The 17129-nt window shown below is 52.1% G+C and overlaps 1 protein-coding gene across 7 annotated transcripts in view; it reads left to right on the forward strand.

The window, feature by feature from the left end:
* Nucleotides 1–17129, forward strand: part of RPH3AL (rabphilin 3A like (without C2 domains)) — a 144448-nt gene that overhangs the window by 114809 nt on the left and 12510 nt on the right. For 5 of the 7 annotated variants that reach the window (XM_077165455.1, XM_077165460.1, XM_077165458.1 and 2 more), the window contains one exon: nt 4485–4659. The exons of 1 other annotated variant lie outside the window; for it this stretch is intronic. In XM_077165455.1, coding sequence (XP_077021570.1) covers nt 4485–4659 — 175 coding nt within the window. Of the gene's footprint in view, nt 1–4484; nt 4660–6064; nt 6377–17129 lie in introns of those variants that run through there. One more of the 7 variants, XM_077165461.1, reaches the window with a different exon arrangement.

Genomic DNA, 17129 nt, shown 5'->3' on the forward strand with positions numbered 1-17129 from the left:
AAATGACACATGGACTCATGGGTCTGAAGGCTACGAGGGAGAAGTCCCCGAGGCTGCAGGATAAACACGTGGCATTGCCAAGTCCCAGTCACAGGCCCATGCTCTGCAGCGTTCCTCAGTCTCTTCCACTAAAGCCACCCAGCGTGGCACTGCTGACATTCAGAGCGGCCTGTCCACACCCCTCCAGACAGAGCCTCTCTGGGTGGCTGTGGGGGGTCGTGCCCTCCCACTGGAAGGCATGCCCCAGGGGAGGTGTCTGTCCTCCAACCCTCCAACCCTTGGGGACTGCAGGTCCTGTAGACTAGACTCTGGCTCCAGGGAGTCCCCGTCCAGGGCTCTTGGTTCCAGGCCATGCTGGGGACCGAGCAGATGCCACCTTTCCTGGATGGCAATAGACGTCATTAGCTAAAACATGGCATATCCTTCGAGCCGGCTGTGCCACTCCTTGGAATGGTTCCTAAGGACATAAACCTACAACTGTCTAATAATGTTTGTACAAAGGTAATCATTGCAGCACTGCTCATAAGAGTGCAAAATTGGAACAATTAAAATGCCCATCAGTGGGGGGCTTTTTAAATTAAGTTTAATAAATCCACCGCGACACCACCAGAGAATGGTGATAGGGGCCATGAGATGCAAACTCAGAGCAGTTGCCATGAGAGGGAGGTAAGGGGGGGGAACAGGTGCATCTGCATGCTCCATTCTTCTAAAATAAAAACCAAAATTGTGTCTGTGCCCAGGAGGGGGGTGTGAGAGCTCCGAGCACGGTGCCTGTGTGGAAGCATCGGGAGTGACCTGTAGTTTCTTCTCTTTACTTTTTTTTCTTAACGTCCTGACTTCATGTGCTCTGCATTTCTCTTACAAAAACAATAGGCAAAGCTGCTTCCGTGGCGGGGTGGGGAGGCAGCATGGTCCCAAGGCCATGTGCCCCACAGTCCACAGACATTCTCTTTTAAAAAAAAAAAAAAAATTATTGAGATACCTTCACACACCGTGCAGTGCATCCAAAGTACACAATCGGTGGCTCGCAATATCATCCCATAGTTGTGTATTCATCACCATGATCGGTTTTAGAACATTTGCATCACTCCAGAAAAAGAAATAAAAAGAAAACCCCCATACACCCCATACCTCCTAGCCCTCCCTCTCAATGACCGACCACTGGTATGGCAATTTACCCAGTTTTTTTTTCCCCCTACCTCCACCCACCTGTTTTTAATTTATTTTCTGTCCTTAGTTTTTTACTCATCTGTCCATACCCTGGATAAAGGGAGTCAGTCACAGGGTTGTCATGATACTCGAGTATTTGCTTCTTTGGGTTCCCCAGGCCCCAGCCCGCGATGGGGAGCCAGGGGACAGCATGCTTAGGGGCGGGCACTTAGCTCCACTTGGGCCTTGGCTCCATAGTGGGAGGCCACGGAAACCTCCCCTCGTCCCCCATTCCCATTCCATGGCCTCTTGGGCTTGAGTACCTGTCCCCGCGAGCCACACAGCCACTCTCTGTGGACAAGGCAGCCTTGGCGTCTGGTACTCGTGTCTGTTTCCTCTCCCTCGCCAGCACTTCCCTCCCCTTTAGGCACCCAGAGTGCAGGACACTCAGCGTCCATGACGTCTCATCTGCTGAGGATTTATGAATCATTCAACCCCAATTTAGTGGGCTCCTGCTTTGCATCTGTAAACTGCTGGGGTGAGGCTCTGGGGGCTCCGTGCAGAACCGAAATCAACAGAGTGGAGACCCAGCTTTGGGCGAGTTGTTAACTTGGTGGAACCTCAGTTTCCCCATCTGGAAAGTGGGGGCAATAACAGTTTCCTCTAAGAACTGCCTCTGGATGTGGGGGAGGAGACTTTCCCCCTTTGTACTTGGATGAATTTTAGGTGCATGCATTACGTATTCAAATAATACACCTGTATTGTGGGATGGCTACAGGAAGAGCAGAAAGGATTTTCCAAGGGAGGTGCCACAAAGCATTCATCCCACTAGACAGTTTCCTAGTTACTCAAGAATGACAAAGGCAGGCCACTCCGCATGAGGTTGCCAGGAGGGAGAGATGAGTGTTTTGTTCCAAGGGCATGTTCTGGCCTCAGTGGTCCTGTGCTTGGCACCGTGGAGCATAAAGAGGCGACTACTGCCTGCTTGGAGAAATAAATGCATATCACTCAGTGGGTAACAGTAAGTGCTGGACAGTTAAATGCTGAGCTTATGCAAACCCAGTACCTAAGATCGAGCTTCCCTAGGAAAACCTCCCAGGTAGGTCCCAGGTGGAGAGCACAGTATGTTCTACGGCCCTGGTGAAAATCACTATGCTCACAGGCATGTTAAAGGCACTGAGAAGTCCTGCAGAAACAGCTTGTTTTAACCTAGTGCTTCCCAAATGTATGTGATCATGGAACCTTTTTTTTTTCAAAAAAAAAAAAAAACCTGCTTTTTGTGGCCGGGCTCCCTGTGAACATCCCACAGAATGAATGTGGTACAGAAGACGCTTTGGGATTGGGAAACACTGCCCCAGAGAATCAAAGCAAGACTCAGGTCTTCTATTCTAAACTCTTCCTTTTGAGTGGAGGGTTTGGTCCAAGTTATAAAGCCGCTCACGCCCGTCAGACGGGGGGAGGAGGAGGAGGAGGAGGAGGAGGAGGAGGAGGTGGTGATGACGGTGAGCGCGGGGCCATGGGGCTTTACGTCCACCCGGGGATCTGTCCTCATGGCTGACCTGCGAGCCGGGCAGCGCTCCTATGTCCCTCCTACTGGGAGGAAACTGAGGCCTACGGAGGCTGATGTGTCACAGCGGTTCCAGAATTCAAACTCAGAATGTCTGCTCTGAACTGCCCAGGCCTGCTCTCCTCTGAAAAGGTCACATCATTCCTTAATGCACTCCCACTTCTGCTCGCTAAAAACCTTTTATGCACTTTCTCCATCAGAGATTAGGGCACTTGGCGTCTTTCTAAGGAGGCGTTACATGTTCAGGAGCCTTATCTTGGTTTCTGTTCTGAATTCTAATTTGTGGCTCTCTCTGAGATGCAGGGTCCTTTCTGTGCCTGCTGCAGAGGTTTTCTTGTCCTGAGATGCTCTCAGAGGACAGCTTCCAGGTACCCCGATGGGGCAGGCCTGACCCTTCCTCAAGCGTCTTGTTGCTCTGCCCCAGCCCCCGAGGGGAGAGGCCGGCAGGAGGGAAGCAGGCGGCACCTGCTGGGCACCTTGCGGGTGATGTGCCCCATGCTGAGCACTTTCCAGTTTCCTCAGCAGCTCTGATGGGCAAGCATTGCTATCACGCTTCCTTGATGAGGAAACTCAGGCCCAAGGAGGTTAAACAACTTACCCAGAGTCACACAGCAAATAAGGGAGGAAGTAGCTTCCAGGGAAGAGGATGAAGAGACAATCTGGGGGACCGTGCTGGGGGTGCAGAGGGCTCCCCTGAGTGTCCCGGACTCATAGCACCCTCTGCCCCAGCCAGCGTCCTTGGCTTCCTAGGATTTGCCCAGCCTTCGGGTGCCCATCTCGCCCACTTGGGGTGTCTCCTCCACTGTCCTCCCACCCCCGATCTTTTCCAAGGGGAAACGATAAAGGGACACGGGGGACTGGGGATCTGGCAAGCTTTACCTGATTCCTCTAGTTCCGAGAGTCCTGTTGGGACTGTAGGGTCAGGCTGGGCTGCAGGGAGGCCTGGACCTAGGGAGGACAGAGCTGGGACATGGGAGGGGGACAGGAGGCCGGCTGCTGTGCCCTGGGGGCAGCAAGACCAAGCCTGGAGCACGCAGCCACCTCTGAGCTCCACTCATGAGAGGCAGTGACAGGCGTGACCCAGCAGGAGGGGCTGGCTGGATGTGAGGGGCTGAGGGACGTCTCGGGAAGGGAAGCTGGGGGGCTGGTCACTCTCTGGTGGGGGGTGGCGGATGACTTCACTCAGGACGGTCAGAGGCTGAGAGGACTTGCTGTGTCCTGGTCCCCAGGTGGGGGGCAGAGGTGGGGGCCTCTCAGTAGGTCTGCAACGCTCAGTGGGCAGCCAGGCGGGGCTCATGGGCTCCCCCTCACCAGACGGTTCCGGGCAGGGGCTGGAGGGTAGGAGGCGGGCAGGGGGTAGACAAGGCCATCTGCAGGAGGCTGCGAGTTGTAGAGAACGAGGTGGTAACAGCAGACGATTTTAAAAGGCCTTCCCCACGTGCCAGGCCCCGTACCCAGGACTTCGTGTGCCCCACCAACTGAGGTCCCACTCTGCAGCAGAGAAACAGAGAATGTGGGGTGGCCTTTGAAGTAGGGCTGGCAGGACAGCTTCCAGTTGTCTGAGTCAAGGAGGGCAGAGACAGGGTCCCACTGACGCTCCGTTCTCCGCTGCGTTGCTCTCCCATCTCCCACCACGGGGCAGAAGGGAGGCAGGGCAGGAGGGAGGCACAGGAAGCCCACAGGGAGGGCAGACCCGGGCTTGCCTGTGCAGGGAGGGCTGCTCCACATCCTGTGCTCTGAGCAGATGTCCCCCTCCCCCCACTGCCAGGTCTGGAAGAGGTCGGGGGCCTGGTTCTACAAAGGGCTCCCCAAGTATATCCTGCCCCTGAAGACCCCTGGCCAGGCTGATGTCCCCCACTTCCGACCTTTGCACGTGGAGCCGGTGGAGCCCGAGCCCAGAAGCACTGAGGCCAGTCGCGTCTACACTTGGGCCCGAGGGAGAGGTGAGTCCCCTTTGCCCTCCCTTCCAGGGGAGCTCCTAATGTTCAGGCCATCAGGTCCTGCGTGGGCCCGAGGCCATGCCACCACCCCCTCCGCAGGGCTTCATCCCTCCCCTCTGCCCTTCGCCCCTCACCTGCACCCCAGCCGGCGGCCCAGCTCCCCAGCACACGGATTGCCTGCTCTGTGCAGGGACGCAGCGGGAGAGTCCATTTGGAGTAGTTTCGCCGACAAGCACTGGTATGTGTGTGGGTGCCACAAACAGCATTGTGGATTTTTGCAGATGTAGTGTCGATTAAGGTGTTTGCAAAGCATAAAAAATAAGTCTTTGGAAGGCAGGCCTGCACCACCTCTTCCCCTGCTTGTCTTGTGTCTCAATCAAGAAAGACGTCGGGCTCCCCTGTTCCTAATGAGCGCGGTGACCTTGCACCCGATGCCCCCTTGGGATTCGTGTGGCTGCCCAAGTGCCCAGCTGGGCACCACCAGAAGGGGAGTGCTGCCCGCTTTGTTAAATATAACTCTGCCTCTGTAGAGCGTCGTAGGTGGCGTTCTGCAGTTTGCATGATGCTCTAAAGTTTACGGTTTTATTTTCCAAGTGCCTGCTCTTGCCTCAGGGTCAGGAAGAGGACAGGGCAGGTATTTGATAGCCCCATTTTATGGATGAGTAGCCTGAGGCTCAGAGAAGAAGAAAAACTTGCTCAGCTGGTGTGAGGCAGAGCTGGGGTCAGAAAACAGGGCTTTTGGCCTCTAAGGTCTGGTTCCTTCTGAAGTGGGTCTGTGGGTCCCAACAGAGACAGAGGCAGCCAGGGGGCTCCTCCTGACGTCAGAACGAGGTGGCCCCCCAAACGCTTCACATGGCAGCTGCTTCAGAAGGGTCTTCCAACAGCTTCGCCTGGCTTGTGTGACCTGATGTGTGACCTGATGTGTGACCAACTGTATATCATTTTTGTATATATACTTGTTAACAAAGTAGTGCGTGTTCATTATAAACAATGTGCACGTTGTAATTTAAAAAGCAGCATTCCCCCAGGGAGGCCACCCTTTCAGGGATCACCTGTGTGTACAGTTTAGTGTCTGCCTTCCAGATATTTTTCCCTTAGCCTGACTTGGTTGTCTTTGCGGCAGGCTTGCATTGCTTTTTCTCCCAGACTGTTTGCACTTCTAATTCCCGTGGGCTCACATTCCCTGACATCACTGCCCCAAATAAGCATTTGTCGGGCCTTGGGGACAGAATGCAGGTGGAGATGGTGCAGGTGCCCCTGTTGGCGGGGAGGGGGTGTGGTCGGCAGGCCCAACTTGGCACCGGCCTGAGGGGGGCTGTAGCTGCAGACCCACAGAGGGAGCCAGGAGGGAGGCTGGGCCAGGGCGAGTACGGCCCCCTCTTCCTGTCTGTCCTTTTTCCACCCTCAGAGCTGGAGCTTTCTCCTGCCCAAGGTCCGTCTGTGTCTGTCCGAGGGAAGAGAAGTGGCCATGAAACAGCTGGTGAACACACTAGCTTGCAATGATGCTTTGGGGAGGAGGGGCCCTGAGCCCTGGGCCAGCAGCTGTGGCCCGAGCCCCCACCCCAAGGGGCCTGAGGCCTGGCTCCCGGGCTGGACATCTCTACCCTCTAGGGGTCCTCGCTCCTGGGCCCCTGCCTCTGCGGACCCCAGGGCCAGTACCGCCCCCAGCCCCAGCCGGCTGGCACGAAGCCACCTCCACGCCAGCGCGCCCTCCTGGCCGCCCTCTGACCCTCTCCCCACCATGTCTCCATCTTTCTCCTCTCCGCCCCTTGGGCCCGGGCACCTCATGCTCTCAGCGCCCCCCCCCCCCCCGCCCCCAGCCTAACCCCTTTCCTTTCTCGTGCCTGCTGGAAGAGGGAGGGTCACCGGGGCCACAGGCCATGAACTTGTCCATCCATAGAGTAGCCAAGTGTAATGTATTGATGTTTCTGTGGCGGTTTCTGTGGCGGTTTCCGCGGCTTCCTCCTTTAACCTGCCTTTGTTCATTTTTAATTATAATGTGTGATGTATGTTAACAAGTAGAATAATTCAAAGCTGTGTGAAAAATACAGAGCTCTTCTACTCCCCACAGCTTCCCAACCCCCTTTCTCACTGTTCCTGCAGACATGTACATGATATGAGGATTTGTTTTTGTTTTCGTTTTTAGCGACAGCAACGACACATAGAGTCTCTCATCCATTGCTCTGCAACTTCAACAAAAACTCTGTGGAAGATAGGGTTTTAACAAACGACTATGAATGCTGAGTCATTAAATTGGTATCTCTTTTTAGTCTCCAATATTTTAGAGCAGCTAGAAGTGAAAACCTAAATTGTGGAATCATGACCCATATCAAACTCTGAAGTATGTTCTACAACTAATTCTGGTGCTGTGGTTTGAAACCTATAGCTTTTTTGTATAGGTGTTATTTTTCACAAAAAAAAAGGAGGAAAAAAGTCGATTTGTGATGATATAAAAATATGTAAGCCTCCTAGTCTTCTGTACTCTGGAGCAGCTAGAAGGGAAAATCTGAGAGGATCGTATGGCAGCCCATGACAGACTCTGGGATCTGTCCTGTAACTACTCGTTGAAGAATGCTTTGAAAACTATTGCTTTTTTCTTTCTTTGCGTTGTATATATGTTATACTGTACAATAAAAAAAGTTAAAAATCTGTAAAAAAAAATTGCCATGGGCATCCCTGCAGATCAGTAGATATAAATTTTACTGTGTTCCTTTCCATGGCTGAATGAAATCCCACAGTGTAGTGTGCCGTGACTGCCTCACTCCCCTACTGAGGGACAGTCAGGTTATTCCCAGGTTTGCATCACTGAGGGCAGTACTGAGATGTCCTTGCACACTGAACCTATGTACCGGAGGGACGGACTCCAGCCAGGTGATCTGGTCACTTGCCAGTCGTAGATAATACTGATGTTTGTAACTCTGGCCAGTCCAATACACTGGATGGTAAAGGGTATTTCAGTACTTCACTTTGCATGTTTGAATACCTTTTCATATGTTTATTATTTTAGATTTCTCCTCTTAAAAATTGCACGTTCAAATCCATTGCTCGTTTTCTGTTTTTGTTTACGTTTTCTTATTGATTTGTAGGTGCTCTTTATAAAACAAGGCTACCCCCATCATACAACGATATTTTGTAGATTTTAGCTAACAGAATAAGGCAAGAGAACAAAATAATCTGTTAACATTTTAAAAGAAGAATTATCTTATTTGCAAATGATGTCATTGTATGTCAAGAAAACCCAAGAGATTCTACTAAAATAATTCTTTAGAAATAATAAGAGAATTTGAAAAATGGCAAAATATAGGATAGATCTATTTTTTTTAAAAATCAGTAGCTCTTTAAAATTGGCTAATTAGAGATGGGTATGGAAAATCCATTTATAATTGTAACAAAATTTATAAATTGCCTATAACCATATTTAAAAAAAATTATAGGACCAACGAGAAGGAAATTTTAGGCTCTTATCAAAGAACAGAAAGTAAGACATGAACAGAGCCAGGTCCTACCCCTATATCAAAAACCTTAAGATGTGAGAATCTCTGTCTTTCTGCATTAGTAAGTACAGTGTAATTTCTGTCAGCGTCCCAGTGGAGTTTCCAGGGAGGAATGGACAAAATGATTTTTTGAAGTTCATAAGGACCCGCATGTTCACAGCAACACATTCTTAACAGTCAAAAAGCAGAGACAATCCAGATGTCTGTCAGCTGATGAGTGGCTCACGTGGCAGAATACTACTCAGCCATGAAAAGGAACGAAGTCTCGATGCAGCTACAACTTGGTTACATCTTAAAAACGTTACGCTAAGTGAGAGAAGCCAAACACAAAAGGACATGTATTGTGTGAGTCCATTTATATGAAATATCCAGAGTAGGCAAATCCATGGAGACGGAAAATAGACAGAAAATAGATTAGTTGGATTAGCGATTGCCCAGAGGTGGGGGAAGGGGGGAACAGGAGGGACTGGCCGAAGGGGTGATGAGAAAGTTCTGGAATTAGATGGTGGTGACAACATTGTAAATGTACTAAAAGCTGCTGAACTGTACACTTTCAAAGGAGGAATCTGATGGTGTGTGAATTATATCTCCATTTTTTGATGTTCATGAGGAAGTTAGAGAATACCTTAACAAAAATGACTTTTAGAAAGAATATCAGTAGTAGGAGAGAATTGCTTTACTAGAATTTAAAACTTACTATAAATTTACTATAATAAAAAAAGTATAGTATTAGCACCAGAATAAATAGAATAGACTGTGTATTTATAGGATAAATAAATAGATAAGCGGAACACAATAGAGAAAGAATAGACCTAACGTATAGAAGCCAAACATAGGTAGCTTTTCAATTCAGTGGGAAGATAGCGGATTTAATAACTGGAGCTGGTATGATTAATTTCCATTCAGGAGGGGATCCCTCCTTCCATGTGTATCCAGAAACACATGGAGGACAGGCCAAAGCTCTAAATGTTAAAAATAACACAATGGAATTAGGAGGAGATTAGGAACACTCCTTTTCTCTGTGTGGTCTCAAGGAGAGCGTCTCACACCTGTGGGTCAGGTGGGCGGGCTGCCTGAGTGTGTTGCCCCCCGCCCCACTAGGGAGACACTGGGTATCAATGTTGACCAAGGACTTGACTGTAGACCCCTTGGTGAGCCCAGGCAGCCTTGTCCACAGCAGGACATTGGTTCTTTCCCCATGAGGGATGGGGAACAGAGGCCTCGTGGCGACCGCCCTCCGGGTCTGGCCTGGCCCCCTCTGGGAAGATTCTCCACCCCCACCCCCACCCCCCACCCCCCGAAGGTCCAGGCAGAATGTGTGATCTGCGCTATTTTTCCCTGGCAGGTCATTGCTCCAAGCTTATGGCGGCATAAATAAAGCCAGCTTTTGCACACTATCTGGTCCCTTTGCTGCCCTGTGAAGTATGAAGTATAAATGGTGGGACCAGGACTGAGGGCCCTTGGGTCATACTCCCTTTAGAGATGGGCCCACCTCTTCTGCAGCTTTTTTTTTTTTCCTGTGAGCTAGATTCCCTAGGGCTGTGTGCAGAGAGATATTTGATAGGGGTAGGGGTGGTGTAGGGGAAAATACCATATTTATCTGGCACATTTAATAGAAAGTCTAAAGAAAAGCAGCAACTCAGTGATGTCAGAGCAGGTATCTTTACAAGCCCTCATCTTTCCCTCATGGCACAAGACAGCTGCTGTAGATCCAGCCATCACTATTAAAAAAATTTCTTTTCAGATAGAATTTTATGCTTCTCTACCTCCAAAACTGAGGACGCTAAATATGATGTAGTTTGTCATTTCTTTGGCCTCTGAGTGCTGTAATCGTGTGTTAACACTGCCCTGTGTCTGCTTTGGGACTCGTCTGCCCTGCTCTTTCTGAGTTGTGGACTAAGTACCTGAAACCAGGGGCATGTAGCCCCAACGCTATAGTCCATACACAGTCCAGAGATTTTTATGACATGTGTCCTTTTATCAGACAGGAGCCAGGAGGCTGGGGTTGCTGGAACACTGGCCTCTGGATAAATGCGGGCTAGCGGTGTTTGCCCTGGGAGCCTGAGGCAGGACAGGGAAAAGGGCCTGGCAGGACAAGGCGGCCTCTCCACCCTGCCCTTTGCCCCAGGCCCTGAATAGCCCCACTCATGGGGTACAAATACCCATTTCCCCCTCACCCCCAGCCCCTCAGAGACAGCAACGAAACCTTACCAGACCAGAGGTCCCTTCTGGGCACAAACAGGTGCCTTGAGTCCCCTGTGGCTGTGAAGCAAGTGCATTTTCCCATTTCTGCTGAGCCCTGGGTCACAGCCCATCCCCGAGAATCCTCCGGCCTGCTGCCCTCCACCGTCCATCTGAGCAGAGCCCAGGTTTCCTGGACAGATTTAAACAGAATTATACACAGGCTCACTTCAGGGTCTGTTCCAGAAAACTACTTCAAGGATTTCAGATTTGTTCCAGTTGGGTAGTTTTTAGAAAAATAAGAGTTTTATTAGCACTTCCCTGGTTCACTAGCTTTTCAACAGTTTTGTAAAAGCTGCTGAACCGTGTAGTCCAGGGAAAGGTTGGCCTTGGGGTTCTGTTTGGGTTGAGCAGTCTGGTTCAGCTCAGGCTGCAAATGTTTACCAGGGGAGGGGGGTCCCTACCTGAGTAGGCCCGCCCCCTCCCGCCCCCTCCTGCCCCTCCTGCCCCTTCCCACCTCAGGGAGAAGCCGAGCTGTTCAGCGCCACCTTTACCCAAGCCAGAGCCCTGTGACTCACAGTCATTATCTCATTTGGTGCCCAGGATAGCCCTTGGGGCAGGTGCAGACAGTGAAACTGACTCTCTGTGACGGCTGAGGAGGGGTAAACAGGCTCAAGGTCACGTTGGCTGTGGCCCAGGTGCCTGCATCCCAGCCCCACTCTACATCCCAGCCCCACCCTCTTGCCGCCCTCGAGAACGCAGTAGGGGCGAGGCTGTTGCCCGCATCGCCACACACGCTGCCTCCTCCGTGTCTCAAGTGACCAGAGTGAGGCTGGTTGCCAGGCACAGAGACCACCGGGGCCGCCTCGAGTAAAGGGGGCAGTTACCAGGCTGCCGAGGAAGGCTCTCCCAGGTGCCGCGGAGGGGAGCTGGAGGCCTGCCAGGCATCGTAGGAATGGAGAGATGGCCACGGACTGGCTTCTCCGGCCCCTTGGGGAACTTGCTGTCCTGCACCCGGCCCCTCTGCGCAGCAGCTCTGCTGTCCTCTCTCTGCCTGCAGCGCCCCTGGAGCCAAGCCTCAGCCCCAAGTCTGCACGCCCTGTATCTGCCCCGGCACTTGTGTCCGCCCTCTTGGGAGAAGTGATTGGCCCATCTCGTTTCTGTTCAGCCTGCCCCTTTTGCATCCAGCCTGGGTCCTAGCAGACCCAGTGGATGACCAGTTAGGACTGCTCTCCCTAAAGCAGAGCAGGAAGCGCCAGGTGGAAATTTGTGTCTATAGCTCAAAAGCCATCCAACCACCAAACTGGGTATTTTGTCTCTGACAAGAGAGTGAGTTCCCTGTTACTGGAAGCATGTAAGCAAAGGCTGTATATTATAGTGGTGGGGTCCTGAGTCAGAAGCTGGGAGAAGCTCACTATGGGCTAATATATTGTGACTGAAGCTGGGAGGATAAATTCTGTGACCTAAGAAAGCCATGGCCTATGCTAGGTTTGAACCCATGACCTCTGTCTCATTTGCTAAGAGCTGCAGCTGACTGAGCTAATAAGCAGTTCCATGGCAGCCGTTTTTCCGTCAAATGCATATGCTGTTTCCTGACTTCTTAACGCAGCTTGCTATTTATACCAGTGGATCCATTCATTCTTAATGAGCCACGGTTGTGGATTGTAAAATGTTTTATTTTCAGACAGGATTGCTCACTGCCCAGAGCCAGCTGTTGCCATGCTGCCTTCCTTCTTTCTCAGTTCCTGAGAAAGTAGCATTTTGGAAGCTCCTCAGAGCACTCAGCTGTTCCCTTCCAATATCCCACCCCCAGTATTTCCCCAGAAGACTCTGGACTTGCCATTTCTGTCACGTCGGCTTTGGTACGTGAATCCTCTGCAGCCTTTGGAGCAGCTGGGAGTGTGTGTGGTGCCCAGAGGGGCCAGACTGGCTGAAGCTTGGGAGGGAAGCTGAGCAGAGCGGGGGCTTCCATATTGACAGGCAGGATGCCGTTTGTCCTTGGAGGGTTGGACATTTGCTGGTGATAGCAAACTGGCAGAGCAGTGACCTGATCTGGCTCACTTTTTAAAATGTGGAGAATTGTCATTTTTTGTAAAAGTGGGATTCTGTTTTCCTTTTTTTTTTTTAATCAGTCCTTCCCCTCTCTGAAAAAAAAAATGGCCAGGTTAAATAGCAGCTTCCCCTTTGACACAAGGCTTGCATGCTCATATTTGCCATAGTCTCCACTCTTCCCTATTGTCTCTCACGCTGTCAGTTGCCATGTATCATCATCTTTACAGGGTTATTAAGACAGTGAGATAGTTCTTAACTCCACATCCCTATGCAAAGTGGTTGGCAGAGGGTAGACCAGACAGGGACGCCCATTGCAAGAAAGTGGGCATGGGCACACTTCCCCATGGAAGTGCAGGAGTCTTATTTCCAGGCTGCATCACTCACTGATCTTTCCACCTGGTCGGTGGAGGGCAGGGACCTGACCATGTGACACGTATGTGGCCCCACTCCTCACCCACGATTGCTCTTGATTGCTGTAAGCATGGAGGTGACCCCACCACCATCCCCAGGGTCCTGCCAACACCTGCAAGGAACACGTGTGGTTAGGGGCCCCTGGGCAGAGAGCCTTAGTATTTAGAAGTCCCTCTTCCTCTTTGGCCCTCAGTTTCCCAATGAGTAGGATGAGCAGGGGTGCTGGACAGAGAGTCAGTGGGGTCTCTTCCAGCTTTGACAGCTTATAATTCCTAATCCAAAGGAATGAAACTTCTGGAGGAGCTTCAGGCAGGTGCACACAATGCCAGTAAACTACTAATTTAATTCTTAAAATGTACTAATTGCGTAAGAAATCCTTGAAATTTCAAGCCTTACGGGAAAAGTTGAAGCTCCTTTGCCTTCCTCCCCACTCCCATCCCCTCTCCAAAGGCAACTCTGTCTTCGGCCTGGCGTGTGCCCTTGAGCCCTCTCTTTTTGAATTTACATTGATGTAAACATGCTATCAATGAAACCGATAGTTGGCACTACTGATATTCAACAATTTTTTCAATCTATACAGATGGCAGTTTTTTACACAGAGCTCTAACATATGCCTAATACACACAGAAACATATAGTATGGGAGGTTGCCTAAATTAGGTATCATTCTGCCACTTAGGTTTTCCAGGCAACCATGAATCTGGAAGCTCTTTCCACATCAGCGTAGATAGCACCACCTCAATCTTTTTTGACTGCTGCGTAGTATTCCATAATGTGGATATTCTCTTATTTCGCTTTCTCCCTTTTATTGGACATTTAGGTGGTTTCCGCCTGTTCACAATTGCAAACACAATTAGTTAGAATTAAAAGTATTGCACATGCATGCTCAATTCAAAATGTACTCTTCAAAATAGCTCTCAAGTCTAGTGGGTGCTCGGGGGACCCCTCGCCTTGCACAGGTCAACAAGAAGGACCTGTAACAGCAGCTGGGTCCGCCTGGGGGCTAAACCAGCACAGGGGGCTCGTTACAGAAGACTCTTCAAATAGGGCGTTTCTTCACATTCTCTTCGGGGTTGGGACTGGACAGCAGCTGAGGCACAGGGGTCAGGGTGCCTAGGGCAGGAGATGGGTCCAAGCACTCGGCTTCACCCAGACGACGCTAGCAAAGTGCTTGCACCAGAGTCCTTGTGTCAGAATGGAAGTGGGATTTAAGCCAGAAGGCAGGAGCCGACCTGCAGCTGAAACATGTGACTCTGTTTGGGGGGTGTTTGGGAGTCTGGGGGTTGGGGCTGATGTGACACAACCCCACGCCCTGCCGGGGACATGAAGGGAAGGATGGCCTTGGTTGTTCTGAGCACCGGGCAGCTGAGTAGGGTTGACTCTTGAGCTCTGAGCCTCTCACCCTGCAAAATGTGCTCTTTTCTAAATTGTTCAAAAAAATCCCTCTGGGTATTCATGGGACCCAGGAGGCTGCAGGAGGGCCATGGGGTGGGGTCATGGTCCTGACTTTGGGGAGACCGTGGGTTTTGGCCCCAGCAGGTCAGGAACATGCTGGTACGGGCTACGGTGCAGGGGTGAGAAGAGACGGGCGAGGCCAGGCCAGGAGCTGTGAGGGCCCCATCTCAGGAACTTGGAGCACATATCTTGGCCCACAAAACTCTTGGGGTAGAAGCCAAATTTGGGTTATGAACGTACCTAAGGCTACCTCCCATCAGTCAGAGAATCCAACTCCTTGCTCTGATTCAAAGAAATCGTTCTTCATCACTCTTAGGGGATATGGCTTGGTGCCCAGAAAAGTAGCTATGGTGGGGGACAAACCAGCCCTGCTCCCCCATCTCTGAGCCTCGGTTTTCTCATCTGTAGCAGGGGAATGTATCACACAGTCACCTGATCCTTGGCAAGGGAGCATAGGCAGTTGAGTGAGGAAAGGATAGCCTTTGCACCAAAAGGTATGGGAACGACCAGACTTCCCATGAGGCCGCCTGGGTTCCACCAAGGTCACATTGCAGCCTGGAAGCCCCTCGAGACCTGGCTTATAGGGACTGGGTGTAAGGACCTGTCCTCTTGCAGTATCCCCAGCAGAGGGTCCGAGATGCCTGGGGCTCGTGCTCACAGTCACCAGGCTTAATTAGCACCTCAAAGGCAGGTCTGTTGGCAGCTCATGTCCCAGAGGCCTGAAGTCCTTCCAAGCCCACTTGGCTTGTGTGTGTTTTCCTGTTTGCGGCTTTGCAGCGGCAGGACCCCCTCATCCTGGCATCCGATGATTACGGCTCTCCTGGTCCCAGCACGGCCCTGACCTTCACACCTGCATCCCTCCCTCCACCCCACCTCCCATCACCAGAGGTCCTGCCAGGTCTGGGCTGACCCCAGTTGGACAGCCCAATGCCAAACCAATCTGAGAGCCCTGTCTGGGACTCCCACGGCCATTTGGTGAGTTGGATGGCGTCCATCCCACCACAGGGCTGGGGCCAGAGAAGTGGGGAGGGAGCGGAGTTGCCTGAGCCCTCCGGTGGGTCAGCTGTCGTTTCTTCCGGTGTGGCCGGCAGGATGGCCCTTCGCTGAGGGCCTGGGAACCACTTACCGGTTGGCCTGTGCAGGGAACCGGAGCTGGCTTCAGGCCTCAGTCCTGAGTGGCCAAATTAAAACAGCCACCACAGCGGCCGCTATGGCTCCCTGGCTGCTTGTTCCAAGTACTGGGCTAAGTGCTGTGCACCCTTTATCTCAGCCCCATGGTGGGGGTTCTACTAGTGTCCCCACTTTACAAAAGAGGAAACTGAGGCACAGAGAGGCCATGTGGCTCGCACTGTGTAACCTCACGAGGGAAGGAAGAGAAACGCCTGCAGTGTTCAGATAACAGCCCTTTCCCTAGTTCTCAGGGAAATAGAGACCTGGCCATCTCGTGTGCTTGGGTTTTGGAGGAGAAACTCATGGAGGCTAATTTTGCCTTGATTCTTGGAGCCTGAGCTAAGCCGTGCTCTAAGGCATGTGTGTCGGGACCCCATCCGCAGAACAGACGTCTTCGACTTGTATGAGCTGCCGTCACCCTCATCCCAGTGGCCTCCAGGACTTGGCCTCCTGCCCGTCCCAGGCACCCTGCTCACTTGGGAGTCTCTTTCCCAAGAGCAAAAGGCCCTCCTTAGCCATGCCGCAGAGGTCAGGGGCACGGCTGCTGCCTCGCATCTGCCCAAGCCCAGAGACAGGCTGAGCTGAGCGGTGGGGTACAGCTGCAGGGTGAGCCGAGAGAGGAAGGCCGGCCCAGCCCCCACTGCAGGCCCTTGGCCTCCACTCAGCATGCCTTCCCAGGGCACCCCCACTGCGGGCCTGTGACATGACGGCTCTGACTTGCAATCAGGAGCATCCCTCTGCAGCCGTGCTCCTGTCTCCCGATGTGAACCTACAACTTAATTCCTCCCAATCCAGATTCACCAGCCTCTGGGGACTCCAGTGAAGTGAGTTAACCCAGGCCCACCTACCCTGACTGACTCCGGTGAAGCCCTAGAAGAGAACATGCCAGCTCCGCTCTGCTGGGGAACTCTCTGGGGCCCCTGCCCTTCGGGTGGATGCCACCTATGCGGATGGGGCTGAGCTGGTTTCCACTGCTGGCCCCAGAGCAGGCGGCCAGAGGCAGGGGGAGTCTGCCCTGTGCTCTGCATTCAGGAGGAAGGGGTGGGCTCTACCACCTCGGCTGCCTCTGGGGTGGGTACAGGGGCCAGGGGCATAGACCGACCCCTCCCTGAAATACAGCAGCTCAGCCCCGCCCGAAGCTCTGTGCACAGATCCCTCCTGCCTGGGGGAGGGGGAGGGACAAACCCAGAGTCCAAGAAAGCCTGACCCCTAGCAGAGGACACAGGGTGGTCTGGAGGGAAAAGACGGAGACCCAGAGACAGATGGACAGGAGGCCGAGACAGGAGGGCAAGTTAACAAAATCAGAGAAAGAAGAACCAAGAGACAGACCCAAGAAGACTCAGAACACCGAGAAACACAGAGGTGTAAATGCAAGACTCAGAGAGAGGCCAAGGCAGAGAGGGAGAAAAAACATCAACAAGAGATGAAGTAAAAGAAAGACAAAGGCTTGCAGACACAGAGAAAAAGTCAAAGACACATTCCAGCAAAAGAGTGGGCAGGAGGCATGCACTCCCCTTATTGCTTCTGGAAGCCGGAAGCAATAGCCTGTCAAGCAGAAAACAGCACAGAGGGTACCCAAGCCACACGCGCCCTTCATTCCCCAAGTGTCCTGAGCTGGAGCCGCTCTCCTGAGCCAGCAAGGCCGTCCTGACCCCAAAGGAGCCCATTTCTGGGCCTGTGCTTTATCCTGGCTTCTGTCTAGTATGCCAGG

The sequence above is a fragment of the Tamandua tetradactyla genome, chromosome 6 (genome assembly GCF_023851605.1).
Source record: "Tamandua tetradactyla isolate mTamTet1 chromosome 6, mTamTet1.pri, whole genome shotgun sequence".
Taxonomy (NCBI): Eukaryota; Metazoa; Chordata; class Mammalia; order Pilosa; family Myrmecophagidae; genus Tamandua; species Tamandua tetradactyla.